A 23,363-nucleotide genomic window follows, 5' to 3' on the forward strand; every position below is an offset into this window, starting at 1 on the left:
GGGCTGAAGTTTTTTGGCAGTTGAGAATGGAAGGGTGACCAGGAGAATGTCAGAGATGAAAATAGCATGGATGGAGGTCCATCAGCATATGGGCATAGGGTTGGTGTGATGATGGGTGAAGTTACATAAGTATAAGTAGTCAGTCTTGCTGATGGAAAGCACATGGGGTTGGAGCTCTTCTTGGGGATAATTAGGATACTGAGGTTGCAAACAGTCAACATGTGACAGTGACCAGAAAGGGTATTGGGATTAGCGGTTAGTAGAGTCAGTAGAGTGGCTGAGAAACTATGACAGCTCTTTGAAGGATCTGGCACAGGTATGATGGGCCAAATAGTCACTGTTCACTTCTATAGTTACTTCTGTAGCTAATCTTGCAATAAATTCAATCTGGTCCATTAGGCAAGACTTCCCTGCTCAGCTAAAATTCAGTCACCCTGTCCACTAATATAGGCATGATGTAGAGATGCCAGCACTGGACTGGGGTAAGCACAGTAAGAAGTCTCACAACACTAGGTTAAAGTCCAACAGGTTTATTTGGCAGCACAAGCTTTCGGAGTCTCGTTCCTTCTTCAGGTGAGTGAGACGTTGTATTCACAAACAGGGCACATATAGACACAAACTCAATTTACAAGATAATGGTTGGAATGCAAGTCTTAAAGATACAGACAACGTGAGTGGAGAGGGGCCAAGTACAGGTTAAAGAGGTGTGTATTGTCTCCAGCCAGGACAGTTAGTGAGATTTTGCAAGCCCAGGCGAGTTGTGGGGGTTACACATAGTGTGACATGAACCCAAGATCCCAGTTGAGGCCATCCTCATGTGTGTGAAATTTGGCTATCAGTTTCTGCTCAGCGACTCTGCATGGTTGCGTGTATTGAAGGCTGTCTTGGAGAACGCTTACCCGAAGATCAGAGGCTGAATACTCATGACTGCTGAAGTGCTCCCCGACTGGAAGGGAACACTGCTGCCTGGTGATTGTTGAGCGGTATTCATTCATTTGTTGTTGTAGCATCTGCATAGTCTCCCCATTGTACTATGCCTCAGGATATCCTTTCCTGGAGCGTATCAGGTAGGCAATGTTGGCTGAATTGCAAGAGTATATACCATGTACCTGGTGGATAGTGTTCTCACGTGAGATGCTGGCAACCGTGTCGATGATTTGGCATGACTTGCAGAGGTTGCTGTGGCAGGGTTGTGTGGTGTCGTGATCACCGTTCTCCTGAAGGCTGGATAGTTTATTACGGACAATGGTCTGTTTGAGATTGTGCATTTGTTTGAAGGCAAGAAATGGGGGTGTTGGGATAGCCTTGGCGAGATGTTCGTCTTCAATCGATGACACGTTGAAGGCTCCTGAGAAGATTCGTAGTTACTCTATCCATCGTGTCCCGTGTTTGTCTTCTGAGGAAATCGGTGCTGTTTTTCGCTGTGTCGGAACTGTTGATCGATGAGTCGAGCACCATATCCTGTTCTTATGAGGGCATCTTTAAGCGTTTGTAGGTGTCTGTTGTGATCCTCCTCATCTGAGCAGATTCTGTGTATATGGAGAGCTTGTCCATAGGGGATGGCTTCTTTAACTTATTTAAGGTGGAAGCTAGAGAAGTGGAGCATAGTGAGGTTATCTTGTGGTACGGTGAAATGCAGAGGTGACTGTCCTTCATGGAGATGTGTGTGTCCACTCACATTGTCTGTACCTCTAAGACTTGATTACCTATAAAGACTCGCATTCCAACCATTATCTTGTAAATTGTACATGCCCTGTTTATGAATACAACTCCTTACTCACCTAATGAAGGAGCAAGTCTCAGAAAGCTTGTGCTGCCAAATAAACCTGTTGGACTTTAACCTAGTGTTGTGAGACTTCTTACCATTAATATAGGCTCTAGCATTTCTCAACAACAGATGTTACGCTGATTTATCTATGTTTCCTGATTTCCCTCTGATATCTTCCCTATACAGTGGGGCTAGAGCTAGGGTCTCGAAGTATTAAAAATACTGACAATCCTCACCATTCATCCACAGCTCGAGTCCTATTATATTCAGAAACAGAGATTGGCAAATCTACTTAAAAACTAACTCTTTTATTATGCAAATTATACTTCATGCTATTTTCATTGATCTTTTCACCCTTCCTAAATTATAATGATTACATGTAATTTAAAAGCTTCCATTTAACACATGCTCTTATACAATATTGTGCAACATGTTGTAATCAAAGACAGGGTGTCCTTGGAAGAGCTAAACAGTCTGACAACACGATAAGCAGATACAGGACAATCTAGTTGCAACAAAAGATGTATGCTCATAGAAGAAACGTCAAAACGTGTCATTCTATTCTCTATTTCTTTCATGTTTTCCACACCCACCCAACTCCTACCCCACCCTCCAGTTTTGCATTAACAGCTGAGATTTATAGACCCGAGACCTGATGGGACAGACATTTCCCTAGAGAAGTGCTCCATCTGTTTGTTAAAGATTGATACTGCTATGTGAACCATGGACGTACCTCAATTGTGTACTGCTCAAAAATCCGAAGCTGTAAGAAAATATCTAACTTGATTTTTCGCTCATGGAAAAGCTCTTCCATCTGTCCCTGGGCTTCATCGAGCTGCTGGAGAACACTTTCAATGTGGCTGATGGAGCTATTGTGTGGGGTTTTATTGTTGGAAATTGCAGAGTCCCTGTGGCAAACCGAAATGTTAAAACAGAAAACTGTGGCTTGCAAGTTTTCAATGACACCCACAACTGTCGACAAAATCCAAAAGGATTGATGAAGATGCACACTGTGTTCATTTAGCTTGATAACTAGAAACATGCAACACTGTATTTAAAAAGTTCAAACAAAGAACATAGTTCTTTGCATGATCTGACATTTGACCTCAGAACACTAACAAGGGCATGAAGTACATTAACCCACACTGATTTCCTTTCAAGAGTTGTGAGCTGTTGAGAAAAGAAAGTATCTTTAATCCTGTTTTAGACAAACTTACAGAACAAAGGTTTGCCAATGATTGTGATTAATATATGAACTCTGTTTCCAAAAATAATACATTTGTACAATGACATTTCAGTTCAAGTTTAAAAGTTTTAGTCACAAATAGGCTTACATTCACACTGCAATGAAGTTACTGAAAAACCTCCAGTTGCCACACTCCAGCGCCTGTTTGGATACACTGAGGGAGAATTTAGCATGGCCAATCCACCAAACCTGCACATCTTCAGACTGTGGGAGGAAACCAGAGCACCCAAGAGGAAACACACACAGACACAGGGAGAACATGCAAACTCCACACAGACAATGGCACAAGCTGGGAATCAAACCCGGATCCCTGGCGCTGTGAGGCAGCAATGATAACCACTATTATGGATGATCAAGAGTGAATGGCTTTTGCTGTAAAGACGGTTTGTTGCCTTACTGATTATTGGTGTATCTGAGATACTATTCAGAATAATAAATGTGACCAGTTTGATTTCTTTTTATCTTCACCCTGTGATCTGTACCACTCACCTGAGTTGTTGAATTAGGTCCTCCCCTTCCTTTATGACATTCAGAGTTGCCTCAAGCGTTGCCGTTTGTTGCTGTTGAAACTGTTTGATAAGTTCCTGTACTGCGTCCACCGAGTCAGCACAAACATCTTCCAACAACTCCTTTTGCAGCTCTTCCATCCATGCCCACAGCTGCGGGAGGTGAAAATTGGGAATGATACAGAGATTAAGTCAGCAACCTCTCTTGTTAAATTCTGTGTGACTATGTATTCCTCGCTGGGCACATCCAAAACCTTAAAATATTCCTCGCGGACCATCTGTCACTTTAGTAGCTGGTCATTGAGGCAATCTTTTTTACAGTATGTCTTGCTTTTGCCACAGTTGACATGATCCATTTGAAAAGCCCCAATGTGTAATGCATCACTTCAGGCAATATTACAACAGTGAAGAAAAGGCACTTCAGCTTTCCTGAAGCACTCCAGATAAAACTGTGCCTTAAGAGATGTCTCTGTAATACAATGTTTGTTTTTGTAAATGACTCAATGTCACTTGACAAAGCTCTTAAATCTTACACACAAATTATAACCCAATCATACAATTGTGTTTATGCTTATAAAACAGTGAGGCTGCTGCTTGTAGGTTTGGAATCAATTCTGTCATTAACATGGTATAATAATAGCAAAATACTGCGGATACTGGAATCTGAAACAAAAACAGAAAATGCTGGAAAGTCTCAGTAGGTCTGACAGCATCTGTGGAGCGAGATTAAAGCCAACATTTGGAGTCAGGATGACTTCTCAGCAGACATAGTTTAAGAAATATCTATAGTAAGATTCTGGTGAAACAAAATTTAACTAGTTCTGCAAAGTAATAACAATAATGACATTGATTATATTTGCAAATACAAATACTAAAATTTCAAGTGAAAAATTAAAATGGTAACAAAAGATGAGTTTGTGCTTATGAGGAATTTTGCTATAATCCAGCCCAAATGCCCAGACAGCAAACATAACATCTGAGTTGAGATATCAGGAATATAAGTTGCCTGAACACAGCTTAGTATGGCAAATCTTACATACAGCCTGTACTTCTTGCCCACAAATCTATTTCCTGATGTCATCATTTCTGGTTACATTTTTGTGTTACCTGTTCCTGTTACAAATCCTTATATCCATATTTCCCATGCAATTCTTCAAAGTTAACTGCCACCAGTCACAATCAATTACATACTTTGATTGCTAGATGGCACTGTTCTTATCTTTTGTTCCCCAACTGTTCAGAATAAGTTCTTCTCACAAACTGAAACTACCAATATTCAGAATAAGGTTTTTAATATCAATCTGATTCAGTTCTTCTGGACTTTGGACCACTTTGGGACCTTGCAGAAATCCAACACAGAGTGTGAGATTTGCCCAGGAAGTTTGAAATTCCAATGGATAATTTCCCTGCTCCCTGGGACCCTCTGAAAAGTCTTCAATTCTGACTAAGAGTTAGAGATTGCAGATAGTTTTGATTTACTGAGCTAAATAGACATCCAGGAAATGTTAGACAGGAAAAACCTAATCTAACTCCTGGGGAAGTAAACAGCTGAAACCCCCACACCATGACCCCAAACCCTGCCCCCCCCCACCCCAGCTACCCCATCCCACCCTAGTCCCCCTGACTATCCCTCCTGACCTGACTAGCCCCACCATCTGACTAACCCCATATACTGGATCTGACCTAATTAGATCCATAAGCCAACTCTCTCCTGACCTCCCAATTCCTACCAACCTAACCTGACTCCTCACACTGACCCCTCCCCCAAACAGACATAATAGCTTCTGACCTGACAACCCCTCCTGATCTGACCCAAGTACCCTCTAACCCACCTACTATCTCACCCACCCTACCCACTTCATCCATCTGCCAGTTGATCCAACAACCACCTGCTCACCTGCCTCTCTACCCCTATACTCACTTACCCTGTTACATCCTACCTACTTACACACCTATGCATTCACCCTTTCACATTCACTAACGCACTGAAAAGCTGCTTAAATGTCCCAGCTTTTCACTGAGTTAGTGGATGTATGCCAGAATACGGCAAGCAGTACCGCACAAGGGTTTGTCTTCCCGATGACCCAGACCTTGAGGAAGCAGTTTGATGGAAGGTCGCTCTGTACTTCTGAAGAATTTGGGAATGGAAGACCCAGCCAGGAATGTGGAGCTCTGTCATGGTGCAAGAGAGTAGCAGAGGAGTGGCAAACTGGCAAGTGATTTCCACTCCTTGGAAGACTCAGGCCCCTGTATTTCTACAGCACCTTTAACAAAGCAAAATGTCCGAAAGTAGTGGGAGGGCAATGGTAGCTCACCAACTCCCACTCCTCAAGATCAAACTGAGAATTTGCCCGCTCTGCTGTGGTACTTCCTCTGTCTTTATACATTTTTTATTCATACTGAATGCTAATTTGTAATTTATTCCAACCCCCCTGCCCCACTTCTGTAAAGTGTCATTTATCATCACTGAATATCCATTAGTCCTGAACAGTGAATTGACCACAGCCATATAATTCTCTCAAAGAGTGCATGATCAATTGCCCATCATGATCATCATGGCCTCAGCTTTGGACATTCAGGCCTGAACTCTACTACCTCGTCTGCCCAGAATTGGCGTGGGTGAGGAGCTGTTGTCCTTCATAGGATCTTACAGTCTTCCCCAAGCAAAGCTGTAAAATCCCACCCTCAATCTTTTTCCTACAGGTCAAGGTGGCAGGCTGCACAAAAACTATTGGAATTATTTGCTTTTGTAATGCTTGAACCCCTGGCTTTGAATGCTTAGTAGTTTAAGAAAATCTGTTTTGGTTGACTTAAATAGGATGCAATTGGAAATGCATTTTGCCATAATTCTGAAAGAAATCATTTATTACTTGCTAGAAAACTCATGTCATATTTTCTTTAGCGTTTGTGGCATACAACTGCATTAAGGTTCAGCAATCCCTAAATCATCTGATAGCAAAAGCAGGAAACCATAAGAAAATAATGCATTAGGAGGCAAACTGCAGTGGTATTCAGCAGTTATCTTTGGGTTATCAGTGGCGAATTCTGGATTATCTCTTCCGCCCACACAAACAAACATGGTAGTCAAAGAATGCTTTGAGGAATGAAGACTTCAATAACAGATACAATTACCACATGATCACAGACCTTTTGAGTTTATTCCAATGTGTTATCAATTCCCCGTTACTGTTCTATAGATTAACAATTCCAAAGCCATGAGCAGCTGATGAAGATGCCACAGAAAATATTTTCTTATCTTGCTCTTTTAGATATCCATCAGCCTACTGTTTATTTGCAAGATTTGCTGTTTTCATGTCAGATTTTCTAGCTTCTGTGGTTTTCTTTGGACCCTCAAGTATCCGGCCTCATCCCAGTTTCATCAGTTTGGTTTTAATGAGTTATGGGTAGGTATTGGCACTATGTCTCTGATCAGTGTGGTTAAATCTTCAAATAAAACACCATCTCTTCAAATCTCTTAAAGAGATGGTGTTTTATTTGAAGATTTAACCACACCGCTAATATTGGTATGTTTAAGTAAGTGCGGATATGAGGATTGATTTGCCAAAGTGAGAATGTCATGCTGCTTCATATCATACTCCACATTTTACATATTAGGATAGGTGGTAAGTGACATTGTATCATGCACCAATAACAGCAGAAATGACTGGATGGAAGGGATGGCGGACAGAGGGGGAAGTGATTCCTGCTCTGGATGTGAAGTATAATGAAAAGATTGGACAACCATGGCATCAGGAATACAAGCATATTCCTGGGAGAATCTTGCTCTGCATTAAAGAAATGTTCCTTTAAAGTATTTCCATTTTGCCTGAACACTTTCCCTTTAAATAAATCTTTCTGTTCAATTTCTTTAATGCAGTATTTTTCCTCAAAATCTTTTTCCTGAAATCCAATTCCAACTGGTTTTATTATCTGTTCTGTGTTCATTCCAACTTTAGAATTGACATTTCTAGCTTGATCTTCTAGTTCCTGCCTCATTTGTTAGAAACAAATTCTGATATTGTCTTCTCCTTTGCAAGATCCCTCACTTGGGGGCGATTCTCCCAAAAAAATTCTAAGTGCTGAATTGATGGGAAAATAGTGTAATTCATGATTATTTTTTGAGTGGGAGTTCAGATTCAAATCTCCCACCCTCTGTGCAATGCAGAAATCACAATCATGAATATCATTAAAAGCAGGGGGGCGGGGGACTATTCACACTGGAATCTGACAGTTCTGGGCCTCTGTGCATGTGCAGTGGCCCCGAACTGCCAGACTGCAGTTTACTGGCCAGCCCGGGACCCCCGCACTGCTATCCCTCGCGATACCCCCATGACCGTACAAGTATTCCTGGGACAGTCCCAACACTAGCCCTCTCCCTGCCCGTCCCAGAGCACTGCAATTTCCAGACACCAACCCCCGCCCCCACCCCCACCCCGGCCTACAACTCCCTCACTGAACCCACCCGCTGGGAGGCAGATCCTCCTCCAGCCCCAACTGATCCAAATGCAGATTGGCAGAGTGGCAGCCAGACACCCCCACCCACTGATCACTCCTAGGCCCTGCCCACAATAGGCTGTGCCCCTCGGCACTGTCCCGAGGCCCCATCCCCTTGGTACTGCCCAATACTGATGGGCAGTACCAAGGTGCTCCCTGGGCATGGGCACTTTGTCCCTTGGGCTGTGCCCAGGGCACAGGTTGGCACTTCCAGGTTTCCCATGCCCGGGGGCATCAACCCTTCCCCCTGCCCAACCACTTGGGGGGACCCTGATTGCCTCCCCTTCACTCCGGCAGAGTCTCCCGCTAGTTTCTCCAAAAGTGGGGAGCTAATCTAAATCCCGCCATAGTGAAATACTCCTGGCAGGATGGGAGATGCTATCAGACTCAGAGAATTCAATCCCGGGCCCAATAATGACATTTAAATTACATTAAAAACAGATTAAAATCACTTACCTGTCTTCCTGATGACTTCCAGCATGGTCCCGACTGTGCCTGCTCTCTGGCTGTGGGAGACGTGCATGCGTCGGGAACACATGCGCAAATCCCACGAATGGCCGACACGTGCATCTCCTAATCCGACGCATCGAAAAACGTCTGCGTCGCAATGGGAGAATCAGGCCCTTGCTATTTATTTATAGCTTTCTGAAGGACTTAAATGAAGTTTCTCACACATACAGAATGCATGATAAATCTCAGCCAGTGTCGAGAAGATGAAATAGACGACCAATAGTTTCTTCCTTTCCCATTTTATTGTCTGATTTCATTCAGTGCCAAACCTGAATACTTGGGAAGAAACAAAACATTTGGGATTCATAAAGGCTCAATTGCTCTTATCATGAAGTAACGTGTGATTGCAGTGTTACCTTTAACCCGATCCGTTCTCTATTAATTTGATCAACTATTTGTTTCCCTGTGTTATTGGCCTCTGTGGGCTTACTGCTCAGTATAGCTCCATTCTTCTTGACTGCTGGTCAATGGTGAACATCTAGTTCCACAAGTTACCTCAGATTTATCATCACAGGGCTATCATTCATATTTAATTTGCTGCATTATGTTCCTCTATTCCAGCTGTGAAAACTTGATGGAAGCAACATTCAGATATTTTCCCTCCTTGTGTTCAATGAACTTCAACATTCCGTTGTAAACTGCTGTAGCTATTTAGTTCCCCACCACACAATTAGTTTATTGAGGGACTTAATTAATTGATATTTCATTAACAATATTGCTTTAGATATCTGGCGGATCCAGGATGGTCTACATCCTCTCCGCTTAACTGGTATCTGTAATGACTTTAATCAGACAATTGAGGTGGGCCTGTTAGAATATGAACCCCCGATTCAAATTAATGGGACAATCAGGAAGCCCATTGCTTTGTACTTAACTAGGCATGTCAGTTCCTCTGGGACTCCTAGTGCAGACTGCTAACTGAAAGCACTCTGTATGCTGTTGTCAGACTTGTAAATAAAGGGATTTTACATAGAACATAACGGCACAAACAGGCCCTTCGGCCCATAAGTTGCGCCGATCACATCTGTACCTACCAAGCCATAGAACTATCTGTAACTTCCAATGCCATTAGATCCCATATACTCATCCAGAAGTCTTTTAAAAGACCCCAGCGAGTTCGCCTCTACCACCACCGACGGCAGTCAATTCCACTCACTCACCACCCTCTGAGTGAGAAACTTACCCCTAACATCTCCTCTGTACTTGCTTCCCAGCACCTTAAACCTGTGTCCTCTCATAGCGACCATTTCAGCCCTGGGAAATAGCCTCCGAGAATCCACCCTATCTATCCCTCTCAACATTTTATAAACCTCTATCAGGTCGCCTCTCAACCTTCGTCTCTCCAGGGAGAAGAGTCCCAGCTCACTCAACCTATCTTCATAAGGCATGCCACCCAATCCAGGCAACATCCTTGTGAATCTCCTCTGCACCCTCTCAATAGCTTCCATGTCCTTCCTACAGTGAGGTGACCAGAACTGCGCACAGTACCCCAAGTGGGATCTGACAAGGATCCTATAAAGTTGCAGCATTACCTCCCGACTCCTAAACTCAATCTCTCAATTAGTGAAGGCCAGTACACCATACGCCTTCTTGGCAACATCCTCCACCTCCGAGGCCAATTTAAGAGTCCTATGGACACGGACCCCAAGATCCTTCTGCTCTTCAACCCAGCTAAGACTCCTACCTTTGATATTGTACTCCTGCATCCCGTTGGTCCTGCCAAAATGGATCACTACACATTTATCCGCATTGAAGTCCATCTGCCACTTCTCCGCCCAGTCTTGCATCCTATCTATGTCACGCTGCAACTTCTGACATACCTCCAGACTATCCACAACACCACCAGCCTTCGTACCATTGGCGAACTTACTAACCCATCCCTCCACTTCCTCATCTAGGTCATTTATGAAAATGACAAACAGCAAGGGTCCTAGAACAGATCCCTGGGGCACTCCACTGGTGACCGACCTCCATGCAGAAAAAGACCCATCCACAACCACTCTCTGCTTTCTGCAGGCAAGCCAGTTCTGGATCCACAAGGCCAAAGCCCCTTGGATCCCATGCCCTTTCACCTTCTCAAGAAGTCTTGGATGGGGGACCTTATCAAACGCCTTGCTGAAGTCCATGTAAACCACGTCCACCGCTCTTCCTTCGTCAATGTGTTCAGTCACATTTTCAAAGAACTCAACTAGGCTTGTAAGGCATGACCTGCCCTTGACAAAGCCGTGCTGACTATTCCTGATCATTCTAAACTTCTCTAAATGCTCATAAATCTTGTCCCTCAGAATCCTCTCCATCAACTTACCAACCACTGAGGTCAGACTCACCGGTCGGTAATTTCCCAGGCTACCCATGTTCCCTTTCTTGAAAATAGGGACCACATCCGCAACCCTCCAATCCTCCAAAACCTCTCCCGTCTCCATCGACGATGCAAAGATCATCACCAGGGGCTCTCCAATCACTTCCCTCACCTCTCACAATAACCTTGCTGATGACACCAAAGTTGGAGGTGTGGTAGATTGTGAGGAAGGGTGTCATAGTCTGCAGGGAGACTTAGATAGGTTGCAGAGCTGGGCCGAGAGGTGGCGGATGGAATTTAATGCGGAGAAGTGTGAGGTAATTCACTTTGGTAGGAGCAACAGATGTGTCGAGTATAGGGCTAACGGGAGGACTTTGAATAGTGTGGATGAACAGAGGGATCTAGGTGTGTGTGTACATAGATCCCTGAAAGTTGGGAATCAAGTAGATAAGGTTGTCAAGAAGGCGTACGGTGTCTTGGCGTTTATTGGTAGGGGGATTGAATTTAGGAGTCGCAGTGTAATGTTGCAACTGTACACTACTCTAGTGCGGCCGCACTTGGAGTACTGTGTGCAGTTCTGGTCCCCGCATTACAAGAAGGATGTGGAGGCGTTGGAGAGGGTGCAGAGGAGGTTTACTAGGATGTTGCCTGGTATGGTGGGGAGGTCCTATGAGGAGAGACTGAGGGATCTAGGGTTGTTTTCGTTGGGAAGAAGGCGGCTAAGAGGGGATCTTATTGAAACATATAAGATGATTAGGGGTTTAGATAGGGTGGATAGTGATAGCCTTTTTCCTCGGATGGAGAAAGCTAGCACGAGGGGGCATGACTTTAAATTAAGGGGGGGTAGCTACAGGACGGATGTCAGGGGTAGGTTCTTTACCCAGCGGGTGGTGAGGGATTGGAATGCCCTGCCTGCTGCAGTTGTAGATGCGTCTAGTTTGGGGGCGTTTAAGAGATCTCTGGATAGGTTTATGGACGAAAAGGGATTGGTATAGGCTAGTGGGTCATTGTTTTTGTAACTGGTCGGCGCAACATCGTGGGCCGAAGGGCCTGTTCTGCGCTGTAATGTTCTATGTTCTATGTTCTATGTATATCCCATCTGGTCCCGGCGACTTATCTATCTTGATAGAATTTAAAAGTTCCAACACATCCTCTCTCTTAATATCCACATACTCAATCTTTTCAGTCTGCCACGAGCCTGTAGTACAACCTCCCAGATCACTTTCTACCATGAATACCGAGGCAAAGTACTCATTAAGCACCTCTGCCATGTCTTCCGGTTCCACACAGACTTTTCCCCCTTCACCTTTTATAGGTCCTATCCCTTCTCTTCTCATCCTTTTACTTTTCACATATTTGTAGAAGGCCTTGGGATTCTCCTTAATTTTACCCATCAAGGCCTTCTCATGTCCCCTTCTGGCTCTCCTAATTTCCTTTTTAAGCTCCTTTCTACAAGCCTTATACTCCTCTAGATCCTTAACATCTCTTAGCTCTCTGAACCTTTTATACACCTTTCTTTTCTTCCTGACCAGATTTTGGTGAAGAGACTTTTGCTTCCGAGGACTTACAGTGTCATAATATATAATGAATGCTCATTGTTGATTTTTTAGAATATACTTTCATAAACTAACTTCTCCCAAGATCTCATTCTATCAGTGCCACTTTTCCTTAAATCAGAAAATTTGTTTTTATACTGAAAGAACTCAATTGGCTGTAAGTCTTAAATGTAGTAAATCTTTAAACTTATTCTACACAGCTACTTACAATATAATCCTGAAGACCAATGTTGAGGGAAAATCTGACATTTACAGAAAAGCAATAAAAACACTGGCATGAACTATTCAATGGCATTGAAATCACAATCACAGTTAAAATTGAAATCAAAACTAGCTTCAAAAATGATCAATTTATGACGTGTAATTTATTTGTCCTTTCTCAATGCAATCGTCCAGACACAGCAAGAATTGCAATGCTCTGTACCTTAAATGTTACAAATTAACTGTCATTTTTGTCCTCTCAATTGGGAGCCATTTTTAGTGACATTCAAATCCATTAATCTTTCAACATAAATGTCATCTCTAATATTCAGTAGCCAGGGTGACAGTGATTGCTGACAGTACAAAATCTGCATCAGTACTCAATCGTGCCAAAGTAAAGCAAGCTGTATCAATTATAAAACTGTAGATGTGGATGAACTTCAACATTAGGTTATAAACTGCTGGAGCTTTACTTCCGTATTTAATGAGGATAGTAAACACTGCTCAATCTGATTACAGTCATGTATTTACTGTCAGCATGCATACCTTTCTTAACGTTATATAAGATTAACATTGAATATGTTGCAGAGAAGGTAGGTTACTATCCTGAAATATTAACAAATGTGTGCTATACTCTCCATATTGTTTTAAAGTTCACAGTATGAAAATGGTTTCCCATATCTAATTGTAAAATGTATACCTGACTTCATGCTCAAGAATGTTAGTGAGTTCTCAATCAAGCCAATAATAATGGTTATTTCAAACCACTGGCCATGATTTTCTAAACCCGGTTTTGGCGAGCAAGAAAGCCAGTGGTGGCAGAGAATTGAGGGGGAGTCCCAAAATGGCTGTTACACCGATGGGACCTACTTGCTCAATTGTCCCCATCCCCAACAATGACATAATAAGTTCCCCACCACAGAAGGTCGGGAACCTCATGAACATACATTTAAATATCATTAGTGGGCTTCCCTGCTCTACTATCCTTTCACTTAAGGAACCATCCCACTTTACCCTACCACCACCACCAATGTGGTACAGAGATTTCAATAGGTCTGGACCAATGGGGACCTGGTGAACAGTCCCCACAGGGGCGCACAGGTAAGTACAGCTTCTATGGCTGAGGGTCATCCCCAGATAGCATGGTGCAGTAAAGGTCAGAGAATCCCCCAACTCCACTACATTCAGATTTTACATGACATCAACTGCTGCCTTAAAGAACACAGCCCTGTTTGACCCTATTAGAGATGTTAAAATGATTTGAAAAGAATGTTCAAATCTAAACAGCATACCAGCAACAACAATCTGAACAATGCTTTCTAGATAGGCTGGCATTTGTAAAAGCCAAATTGATCCAAGTCGTCCCACAGAGAGAGACAGAGAGAAAGAGAATCCTCTGAAGGTTCGTGATGAAGGAAGGTCCAGTAAGTCCAGGTTGATCACCTTAATGCCAGTTTGGATAATGGAAAAAAATATCAAATCAATCTCAACCTGAAGAATGTTTTTCTGTTTTTGACAAATGGAGTAATGAACCGAGTGACAAATTTAGATCAAATATGCAGAATGGGCTAGAAATACTGCAAGGCTGTTTTGGTTACTGTAATAGTGAAAATTCTTAGCTTCATTACTCCATTTAGTTGGCAACCTGCTCACTTTCATGTGGAAGATTAATAAAGAGATAAGAATGATGGATGTGGTGGAGTTACACAAACTCTCTTCTTATTTCTGAAATTCTTACCATCTTTTCACAGAAGGGTTTAGATAGGGGGAACTTTCCAGCCATGCTCACCCCAAAACCTGAAAATCCCACCCAAGGTCAACCAACCTTTGCCTGATCCGCCATCCCCCCACCCGCTACAGTTCCCATGGCATTCCGCCTTTAGTTACCACTACAAGAATGATGTGGAAATGATTACAAATATTTTCATACATGGGGTTAGTGGAATATGAACTGCTTTACCGCAAATCGTTATTGAGACAGGGATTTAAAACAGTTAGAAGTGACCTGAATAAATATTTGAAAAATTGCGATTAAAAGAATGTGGGAAAGGAACAGGGAAAAGACAACAAGTCAGCAACTCTAGCTGAGCGTTAGCAACAGCAAGCACAGGAATAATGGGCAGAACAGCCTCCATCTGTATCACAATTCTTATGATTCAGATCCAGTAGGTGTTACTTCTGTGATATCATGCAGAGTCCGACAAAAGAACATCTATACAAGACTCCTTATATAAGGTAGAGAAAAAAGTAGTGTCCTTCATGACAGATTTCAGGAAGAACAGATGTGGCCTAATTATTGTAATCATCTTTACTAAAACATACAAATCTGACAGCTCTGAAACCATTATATGATTAAGACATAACAACTAGACAGTAAGACTTTATGTTCTTGATTCGCCGGCTTTGGATTATTACTATCAATGTACTTAGTGATGCATTGCATTGGATCAGCTAAAATGTGCAACTATACCAGAAGCTTTTTTGCTGACAACAATAGTTATTCTACAGATGGCAAGCACCATATACAAGACACATATCAACTCCTGTCATTTATCATTGCAAATCAGATTTCAGCTGTAGAAAGCATTTCATATTTATGTGGCACATTTTGTCTCGAATATTTAAAAATATGTAATTATCTTCCAGAGTGTTAAATGATTTAAGTTGTTAGAAATTAAACTGGCAATTTACGAATTCCAATTCTGTCCAGTGTTTTAATAAATATATTGAGCTTTCAACATCATTACATTTCATTGAATAATTTCAATGGTTGAAACGAATGGGTTAATGTCTCATTAAAACATTGAATAGAGGAATAGATAAATGTCAAGTTAATGTAGAAGAACATTGATGTGTGTGTGTTTGGGGCGGGGGTGGGGATTGGGAAGATAGTGGGGAGCTGTGCCGGGAGGCTCTCTGACACATTCCTGTCACAAGAAGGTTTGAAAACTGGAGTTGGAATGTGAATCAGTTGCCCAATTGATTGCAAGGCAGCAGCTTGTCAATTTAAATAATTAAGGCCTGAATTAGGGACAATTTTCAGGACCACAGAAATTTGCTAATGTGGAATGGCCCTTGCACCATGGGGAGCCACCACCACAATGGTAGCAACCACCCTGGAGGTCCACCACAGCCAGAAGCTTCATTATCCAAAGTGGAAGCTGCCAGCAGCAAATGTCTCACCTGCAGTCCCAACTTTGCTGTCAGAGAGGTTTCCCTTCTGGTAGGAGGAGTTTGTCTACTAGGTCCCTCTAAATATTTAAATATTTTAAACCCCCTAAACTTGCCTTCATCTTGAGGTACCTTGCATTATTCTACCTGGCTCTGCAGCACCCACCTCTCCCTGTGGGGACTGTTCAGGTTCTAGAGCTGCAGGGCTTATGATAGATCTGGCAGCACCAGGAACTGCCTGCTATCGTCATTGCAGTATAGTGGGAATATAGTGCCTTTAGGCCAGCTCCTGATATGTAAAGGCTTGGGATCCCCATTTGATCCTGATGTCAGGATCCCAAAACCCATTGGAAAATCCCTCTGCTTCACCAGTGGGAAAGGACAACTGTGGGAAATTAGTGTTCTAGTACTAGTGCAGCTTTATCTCTTACGCAGTTTCCTGTCAGTGGCCAAGGTTGATGCATTTATAGTGTAGTAAAAATACATTTGATAACATATTATATAATTAGGCTGTCTGAGACACTGTGGGCAGAATTCTCCTGCCGCGCTGGTCTAAAAGCCAGAAATTCCTGCCCGACTGTCAATGGGGTTTCACGTTGTCCACAAACTGCCCGCTAGGATTCCAATGGCGGGTGGGATGGGAAAATTCTGGCTTTTATTTGAAATCACCTTCCATTCCCAACTATTCCAGTTACCACCATTGTTAACAACAAACCATGTACTGATGACATATTCCACTGTTGAGATAACTATGCTGAATTTGCACAGACTAAACCAGCACATTTGTCACTACTTCTCCAACTCCTCTGATTCTAGTGTCTTGCGCATCCCACATTTTAATCACTCTGACACCATGCTTTCAGCTCTTTGGGATGCGTTACCACATTAAGTGCTCTGTATAAATGAAAGTTGCTGTTTTTCTTCCCTTGCTAGAGCAATTTATTTTCCAGGAGATTAAACCTGTTAGTCTGCAAAATCAGGAATGGATTTATCAGTAAGCTGTGGTTCTGCGCAAGTCCACACATTTTAAAATCAGCCATCATAATGTCAGGATATCGGGTAAATATTTGCACTATGTGTAATTCACTACAGAGGGCAAGCTAATCACAGACATGGTCACAGAGAACTGTTATCAACTGGCATTCAGTGAATATTATTTCACTGTTTGAGGAATAAATGTTCAGAAAGTAACTTCACAATTGCTATATTTCCTACATTATAACAGTGACAACACATCAAATGCTTTTTGAGATGGTTGGTGGTGGTGAAAAGTATGTCAATACAAGTCTTTTTCTTTTAATTGAGGTACTAAAACAGTTAGCTAATATCATTAGCAGAATGAATAAATTTCAATAATAAAACATTAAACAAAGGGGAAACTGTAATCTTGACTGATTAGATACCAAGACAGTTAGTCTGCAATCAGCATAGTGTCATTTTCGGAAGTCCCATCTTCCTTTTGAAGGGATAATGAAAAGTCAGAACTTACAGTAGTGCTGTTATTTGTGAAAATAATACATTTACTATCTTTAATACAATGCACTATGGAATTTTAAAGGTACTGGTTAAATGCAAGTTTCTGCTATCATTGACAATGCTTGTACTGTGTCTGGACTAGATCTCTTTCTAATTCAATTCAGGATTGAAATTCCTCTATAAAGCAATGCTGAGTCACTACAGCATTCTACTTGATATATGTTACTTGACTGCAAACACAATTCTCAATTAATTAGAAAATCAAGTTCCAACAATTAACGTTCCAACTACACTTTATGAACAGTTACTCTCATGGGGACTTAGTTAATTGATTTGTGTGCTCACTATTCTAACAATTCAAATGCTTAATGGTAAACTCGGGATTATTTAACTGATAACTATAGAGTAGTTCACTATGTTTATTTGTATATGTGTTCATGCCCTGTAGTTGTTTGGTTGCTTTCCTCAATGATCAGAATCAAAAAATGTGCATGCCGTAGAAAGCATTGTGATACAGATAAGTCCTTGTGCACCTGCTGTCAACTTTTTCCATCATAAATACTTATGCTTGCAGTGGAGAGGACTCCTATAAATGTGCCACAAAGCTATTATATCCCGCTGTCAAATCTGTTTATTGGGGAGATTTCCTGGGTCTGCGAATGTCAAAAGAACTGTGTAGAAGAATTTTGGTCCACACTAGTATATGGCCCTCTCCCACTGAGTGACATAAAGTCATCCAGTATTCCACAGTGCTGAAAGGTGGAAATCCTTGCACTGCTGTGGCATTTGGGACAGGTTTCTGGCAGGGACAAAGCAGGAACTGCGACTTCCAGCTTGTCACATTTTCAACGGCAAAGTGGCTCTGCTAGAATTTCTATTCGGTGTGTCCAAGCTTCTCATCTCAAGTTAGATATGCACCTTTAAGCTCGTTGATATTGAAATCAATGTTCTCATTGTCCTACATATATCTCCTGTTGCGGATGTAAATAGTGTTTTGATTTAGAATTAACCCACCAAGGGTTAATTTCAAACCTCGATATCACAAAAGCAAAATAATCTCCTGGAGTGGTACCTTCATAAAATGTTTCAGTTACATGGCGACAAACCAGGATCTTTTCCTTAGAATAGAGAAAGTTAAGGGGAGATTTGATAGAGGTGTGCAGAGTGTTTAAGGAGTGCACAGGTGTGCAGAGTGTTTAACGATTATGATAGAGTAAATGAGGGCAAATGGTTTCCAGTGACAGAAGGATTATTAATCAGAGGATACAGATTTAAGGCGATTGGCACAGCCTCAGAAGTGACCTGAGGGAAACATTTTTCACATCACAAATTATTATGGGGCGTAATTGCAGAACTCCGAGGTATTTTTCTGGGCAGAACCCTAAGGATTCACTGGAAACCCCCTTGGAAGTTCCTAGGTCAGGATTGCAAGACAATTACCCAGAATGTTCAACCTTCTTTTGGACAATTGCCAAGCACTGGGAACCATCTGATAATGCGACTTAAATTGCAAACTTCAGATCGCTCTGACTGTCGAACAGTAATAATTACCCAGAAAAGCTTAGAAGAATTAAAACCACTTCTAGCTTCTGGATAACTATTGTAATGACCTCCCCCACCCTCTGACAATGCATGGAACACTCCCCACCTGAGATATAACCCGACCCAACCCCCCTCACCACCTGCCCCCCAGACGTGACCTGACCCCACCCCAATTTTTTTTCTAAATAATTAAGTGTCAGAGATTTAAATACCTTCACAGCTTGGCCATTCTTTATGCATATTTATGTCTAATTCCAAAATCCAAAAAAGGCACATGACTGCTTGAAAAGGAGTCCCTGGATCTATACAAAGGGTGCCTTATCTCTCCAAAGGGGAGGTAAGGCACCCTTTCCAAATAACTCTGGCAGCTTTAGGCTTTCTTCTGAAAGCCCATATTTTGTGTTTTGGACAACTCAGTGTAAATTGGATCTGTTTGATGCATTTGCACTTTAACTTGTGGAGTTACCAACGTGGGCCACAGATGTGTAAACTACAACCTTTTCCCCATTCTCTTCCCTGGAAAAGATGATGGGTGCCGAGTTCAGAGGCAGGACTTCTGGAATTGAATTTCCAATGTCATTCTGGCTATGCCAGAGATCCTCTCCACCTTTACAAAAATTCAAACCTGAGGTTTTTAAACAAACCAACTGGTCATTCTTCATTTAGCAGTCTGGATAGTGAGTACTGGCAAGGTATTTGGTGACATCAACATCTGGCAAAGCCCAAATCTGATCTCATCCAATGCCCAAGCACATGTTGATGCTAAGGACAACAAATGAAAGTGGTCAGGAACAGGAAGCCTAGCTGTTTTTCCATTCCCTAATCTAGGAATGTTGAGGCTACTGGCATTGATCCTACTACCAAAGCAATGAAGATCTGACAACGCAGCATAAATAAGGTCAAGTGTCGAATCTGTATCACTCTCTTGCAAGCTATTCTTATTAATATGAACCATCGAGGGACATTTTAATGTATTAACATACAAATGGCCATAAAGGTTGCAGCAGCCATAAACAATTATAACTAGGTATTGCAGAGGTCAGTTTACCTTTAGAAACAATAATAGGTGGATGTTGCAAATGAAGATTGGAATCTTTGCATTTATGTTTATGTTACAAGATGTATCCCATTTAGGTCTTCCTTGTATTGCTTTGCACCCAAAGGTCATGTTACTCTGGCCCGTAACCCATACTATAGGATGATTGCTTCCTTTAGCTGAGATGCAACAATCATTTGTGCATTTGGATTCTCAGCAATCGGTGGTATAGATGCTCTTGTTCCAATGATTCTTACTTTGCCTATTCTATTCAGCCATTATGGCTGGCATCAGATTTTGTCATGGGCAAAATTATTAGTTCCTCCAATTTTTGGAATCCAGTAAGATCTCTGGTCATAACGGTATTCCTCTCTACAAACTTAAGTTGGCCCAAAGCACTTTATTCAACTGGATTTTCATTCTGGAGTAGGTAGTGGGACTCAAGCAATTTCCCAGTTTTGTGTGCCTGCCTTGGGAGCAGTGCCTACAAACACAGAATTTGCATTCCACAGTGTATGGGAGATTACCCGGGTCGGGCTTGGCATCCCCCCCCACTTGCAGATTTTCCTGTGGTGGAGGAGGCTTGCCATTGGCTGCCAGCAGGATTGTCTGGTCATACCGTAGTCAAAAGCCATTTATGTTGCACAACATTGCTGCCACTGGGGTACCGCTGCATGGGAGGGTTGGGGTCACTTTGACTTGACCAAAACATCTCATCAGTGGAATGCCATAAAATGCCACCCTTTGTCTCACAGCCTAAAAGTTCTTTCACAGAAATCCCCTAGCATATGGGTCTGCTGACCTACTTTACAAAACATTCTGGACTTCAGTGAGGCTTGTGCCAGGAGCAGAATATTCTAAAATTTATCCTAGAACATTTTCTATGGTAATTGGAGCATTAAATTGAATGTCAACATTGTGCAGGCATGAAGCGATCAAGCATTCCATCTTACCTCTTTTGTGTGGGTATGAAATGACACTGACATATCCAGTAGTAATTTCCTATGCTCCACTCTTCGAACAAAATCCTGAATCCGTACTTCTAGATGTCGGGCAGCTTTGTAAATCTCCTCAGGATCACATTCTCCAGTCTGAGCTAGTTGCTCTGCTGCCTCCAGCAACTTATCAGCATTGGTGTATGTATTCTAGTTAAAAATGAAAAGAAAAATGAAATGGATTTGTGATTGTGAAAGCACTTGTGTGGCTGTTTACTCTCTCTACAACACACCCACAGATGATCTATTAAGCCTACAATGAACTAAATAGATCATTCCCTTCAGAAAAAGAGAGAAAATATAACATCTGGTAGTTTGACCAGCGTAGATTAAACCTTCCACAGTAGATACCAAACAGAATGTAATTTTTTGAAATGTAACATTGCCCAACAACATCAGAATGTCACGTACATTAATAGGAAAGTGCTTATTTATCTATGAAATCTCTGGAATCTCTAAGAGTTACCATTCATGTGATTTGGTTCTTGCAGCCCATTAGCACAGCAATTTGTCTTTGACACAGAAATATTTGCCTAAACAAATGCACAAAAGTTTGGATCAATCAGATGATGGGATAAAGTCAGGAATGCCTTCCATATGAAGAGAATAATAAACCATTATAATACAAGTGTAATACAAATATAATACAAGTATAGAGTATAAGAGCTGCTGTCTAATGCTTCAGTTGTACAGAACGTTGGTTAGGCTGCATTTGGAGTACTGCGTCCAGTTCTGGTCACCTTACTACCGGAAGGACGTGGAGACCCTGGAGAGGGTGCAGAGGAGGTTTATCAGGATGTTGCCTGGCATGGAAGGACTGAGTTACGAGGAAAGGTTAGAGAAACTGGGGCTCTTCTCCTTAGAAAGACGGAGATTAAGGGGGGATCTGATAGAGGTGTATAAAATAATGAAGGGAATAGATAGAGTCAACAGTGGTAGGCTTTTCCCTAGATTGGGGACAATTACGAGAGGTCACGATCTAAGGGTGAGGGGGGAGAAGTATAATTTGGATACAAGAGGAAGGTTTTTCACGCAGAGGGTCGTGGGGGTATGGAACGCACTACCAAGTAAGGTGGTGGAGGCAGGCACGTTGGACTTGTTTAAGGTTTACTTAGATAGACACATGAGCGAAACAGGGATGGAGGGTTATAGTAGACGGTATTAAATAGGGTTAGAGCTTCGGGACGACACCGGAAATGTAGTATTACATGTTAATGTTTTGTCTTTTTTAATCCACAGGTGTCGGTCCACCTTGTTGTCAAACGAGGGGCATGCACATGGTGGGCCGTGCGTGGGCTGCTCTTGGAGGTTTCGACAATGGCCTAGTACTTCGTGTCGTTGTGTGTGCTTAATCCTGGACCAGCAGATGGGCACCATAACAGCTCAGTGACTATCACTGCTAGCTGTGCAGATACATGGATTTGGGCCTGTGTCTGTGGGAGTTTGCGCACTCTCCCTGTGGTTGCGCGGGTTTCCTCCGGGTGCTCTGGTTTCCTCCCACACCCCAAAGATGTGCTCTTAGGCTGATTGGTGTACCAAATTGACCCTACACTATTCTCCCCTGAATCTGGCTACATCAGGGGTTCCATTCACATACACACAGGGCAGGGTAGGTGTAGGAAAATGCTTTGTTGAAAGGGTGGCGCGGGCTCGTTGGGCCGAAGGGCTTGTTTCCCGTGCTGGGTTGTTCTTTGTTAAGTGTATGAACACATGATTAAATTTAAACTAATGTCCATAAAAACAGTTTAGGTAAATCATGCTTTCTGTATTACCAAAGTACTTTGTTCAGCACTTTCTGCAAATTAGTGTTTTCTTCATTATCTCTTAAAGTTTGCCAGACACCATGAAGTTGACATTTTCCCAAATCCTGAATCCTGGTACTGCCCTGTATACAGTGAACAAGGTGCTGTAAAAATTGTAAGTCAATTGCCCATTTCTGATAAGTCATCTGATGTATATCTGATGTCACCATGCTATGGTGTCTCACAGAAAAAAAATCATCCCAAAGCTTTCAGTTCAATAATCTCTTGGGGAGCACACTGCATAATACTTATTATGATTTCCTTTATCAGTTTTGACATTCAATATTATAAATGATATATAATATTGATGTGTAAGTAAGGAGGATTGGTGGGGTAAATAGGTAGGATTATGAGGATAGGGCCTGGGTAAGATAAAAAGGTGGGTCAGTGCAGGGTCGATGGGCCAAATGGCCTTCTTCTGCACTATAGGGAATCTATAGTTAGAATATAACTTCAATTAGGAAAGCTCACAGGACTCTAGCATGCTCCAGCACACATGTATGTCAATGGTTACATAAAGATTCTGGGCTACTTCATGTTTTCTATTATGTATAATTTAGATATAGCCTAAAGGATGCACTACAGCACCATTATGATTGCGGTTAATTTGAAAGCATTTGTTATATAAGTTCTGTAAACCAATCAGGAAGTTCTTACGAATTCCTATTAAGAATTTTCCTGCTTGGTAGACTTTACAAAAATGTTCTGTCCCACTCTGCCTCAAGTTGCAAATGACAATTTTGGCTGATTCACTCATGTTC

General features: G+C 42.1%; 1 protein-coding gene across 3 annotated transcripts in view; it reads right to left on the reverse strand.

The window, feature by feature from the left end:
* Positions 1-23,363, reverse strand: part of kalrna (kalirin RhoGEF kinase a) — a 754,589-nt gene that overhangs the window by 289,565 nt on the left and 441,661 nt on the right. For all 3 annotated transcript variants that reach the window (XM_080199056.1, XM_080199055.1, XM_080199058.1), the window contains exons 11-13: positions 20,759-20,950; positions 3,504-3,673; positions 2,502-2,676 (exon numbers count right to left, since the gene is read on the reverse strand). In XM_080199056.1, coding sequence (XP_080055182.1) covers positions 2,502-2,676; positions 3,504-3,673; positions 20,759-20,950 — 537 coding nt within the window. The remainder of the gene's footprint in view (positions 1-2,501; positions 2,677-3,503; positions 3,674-20,758; positions 20,951-23,363) is intronic.

The sequence above is a fragment of the Carcharhinus amblyrhynchos genome, chromosome 11 (genome assembly GCF_965287045.1).
Source record: "Carcharhinus amblyrhynchos chromosome 11, sCarAmb.v2.hapA, whole genome shotgun sequence".
Taxonomy (NCBI): Eukaryota; Metazoa; Chordata; class Chondrichthyes; order Carcharhiniformes; family Carcharhinidae; genus Carcharhinus; species Carcharhinus amblyrhynchos.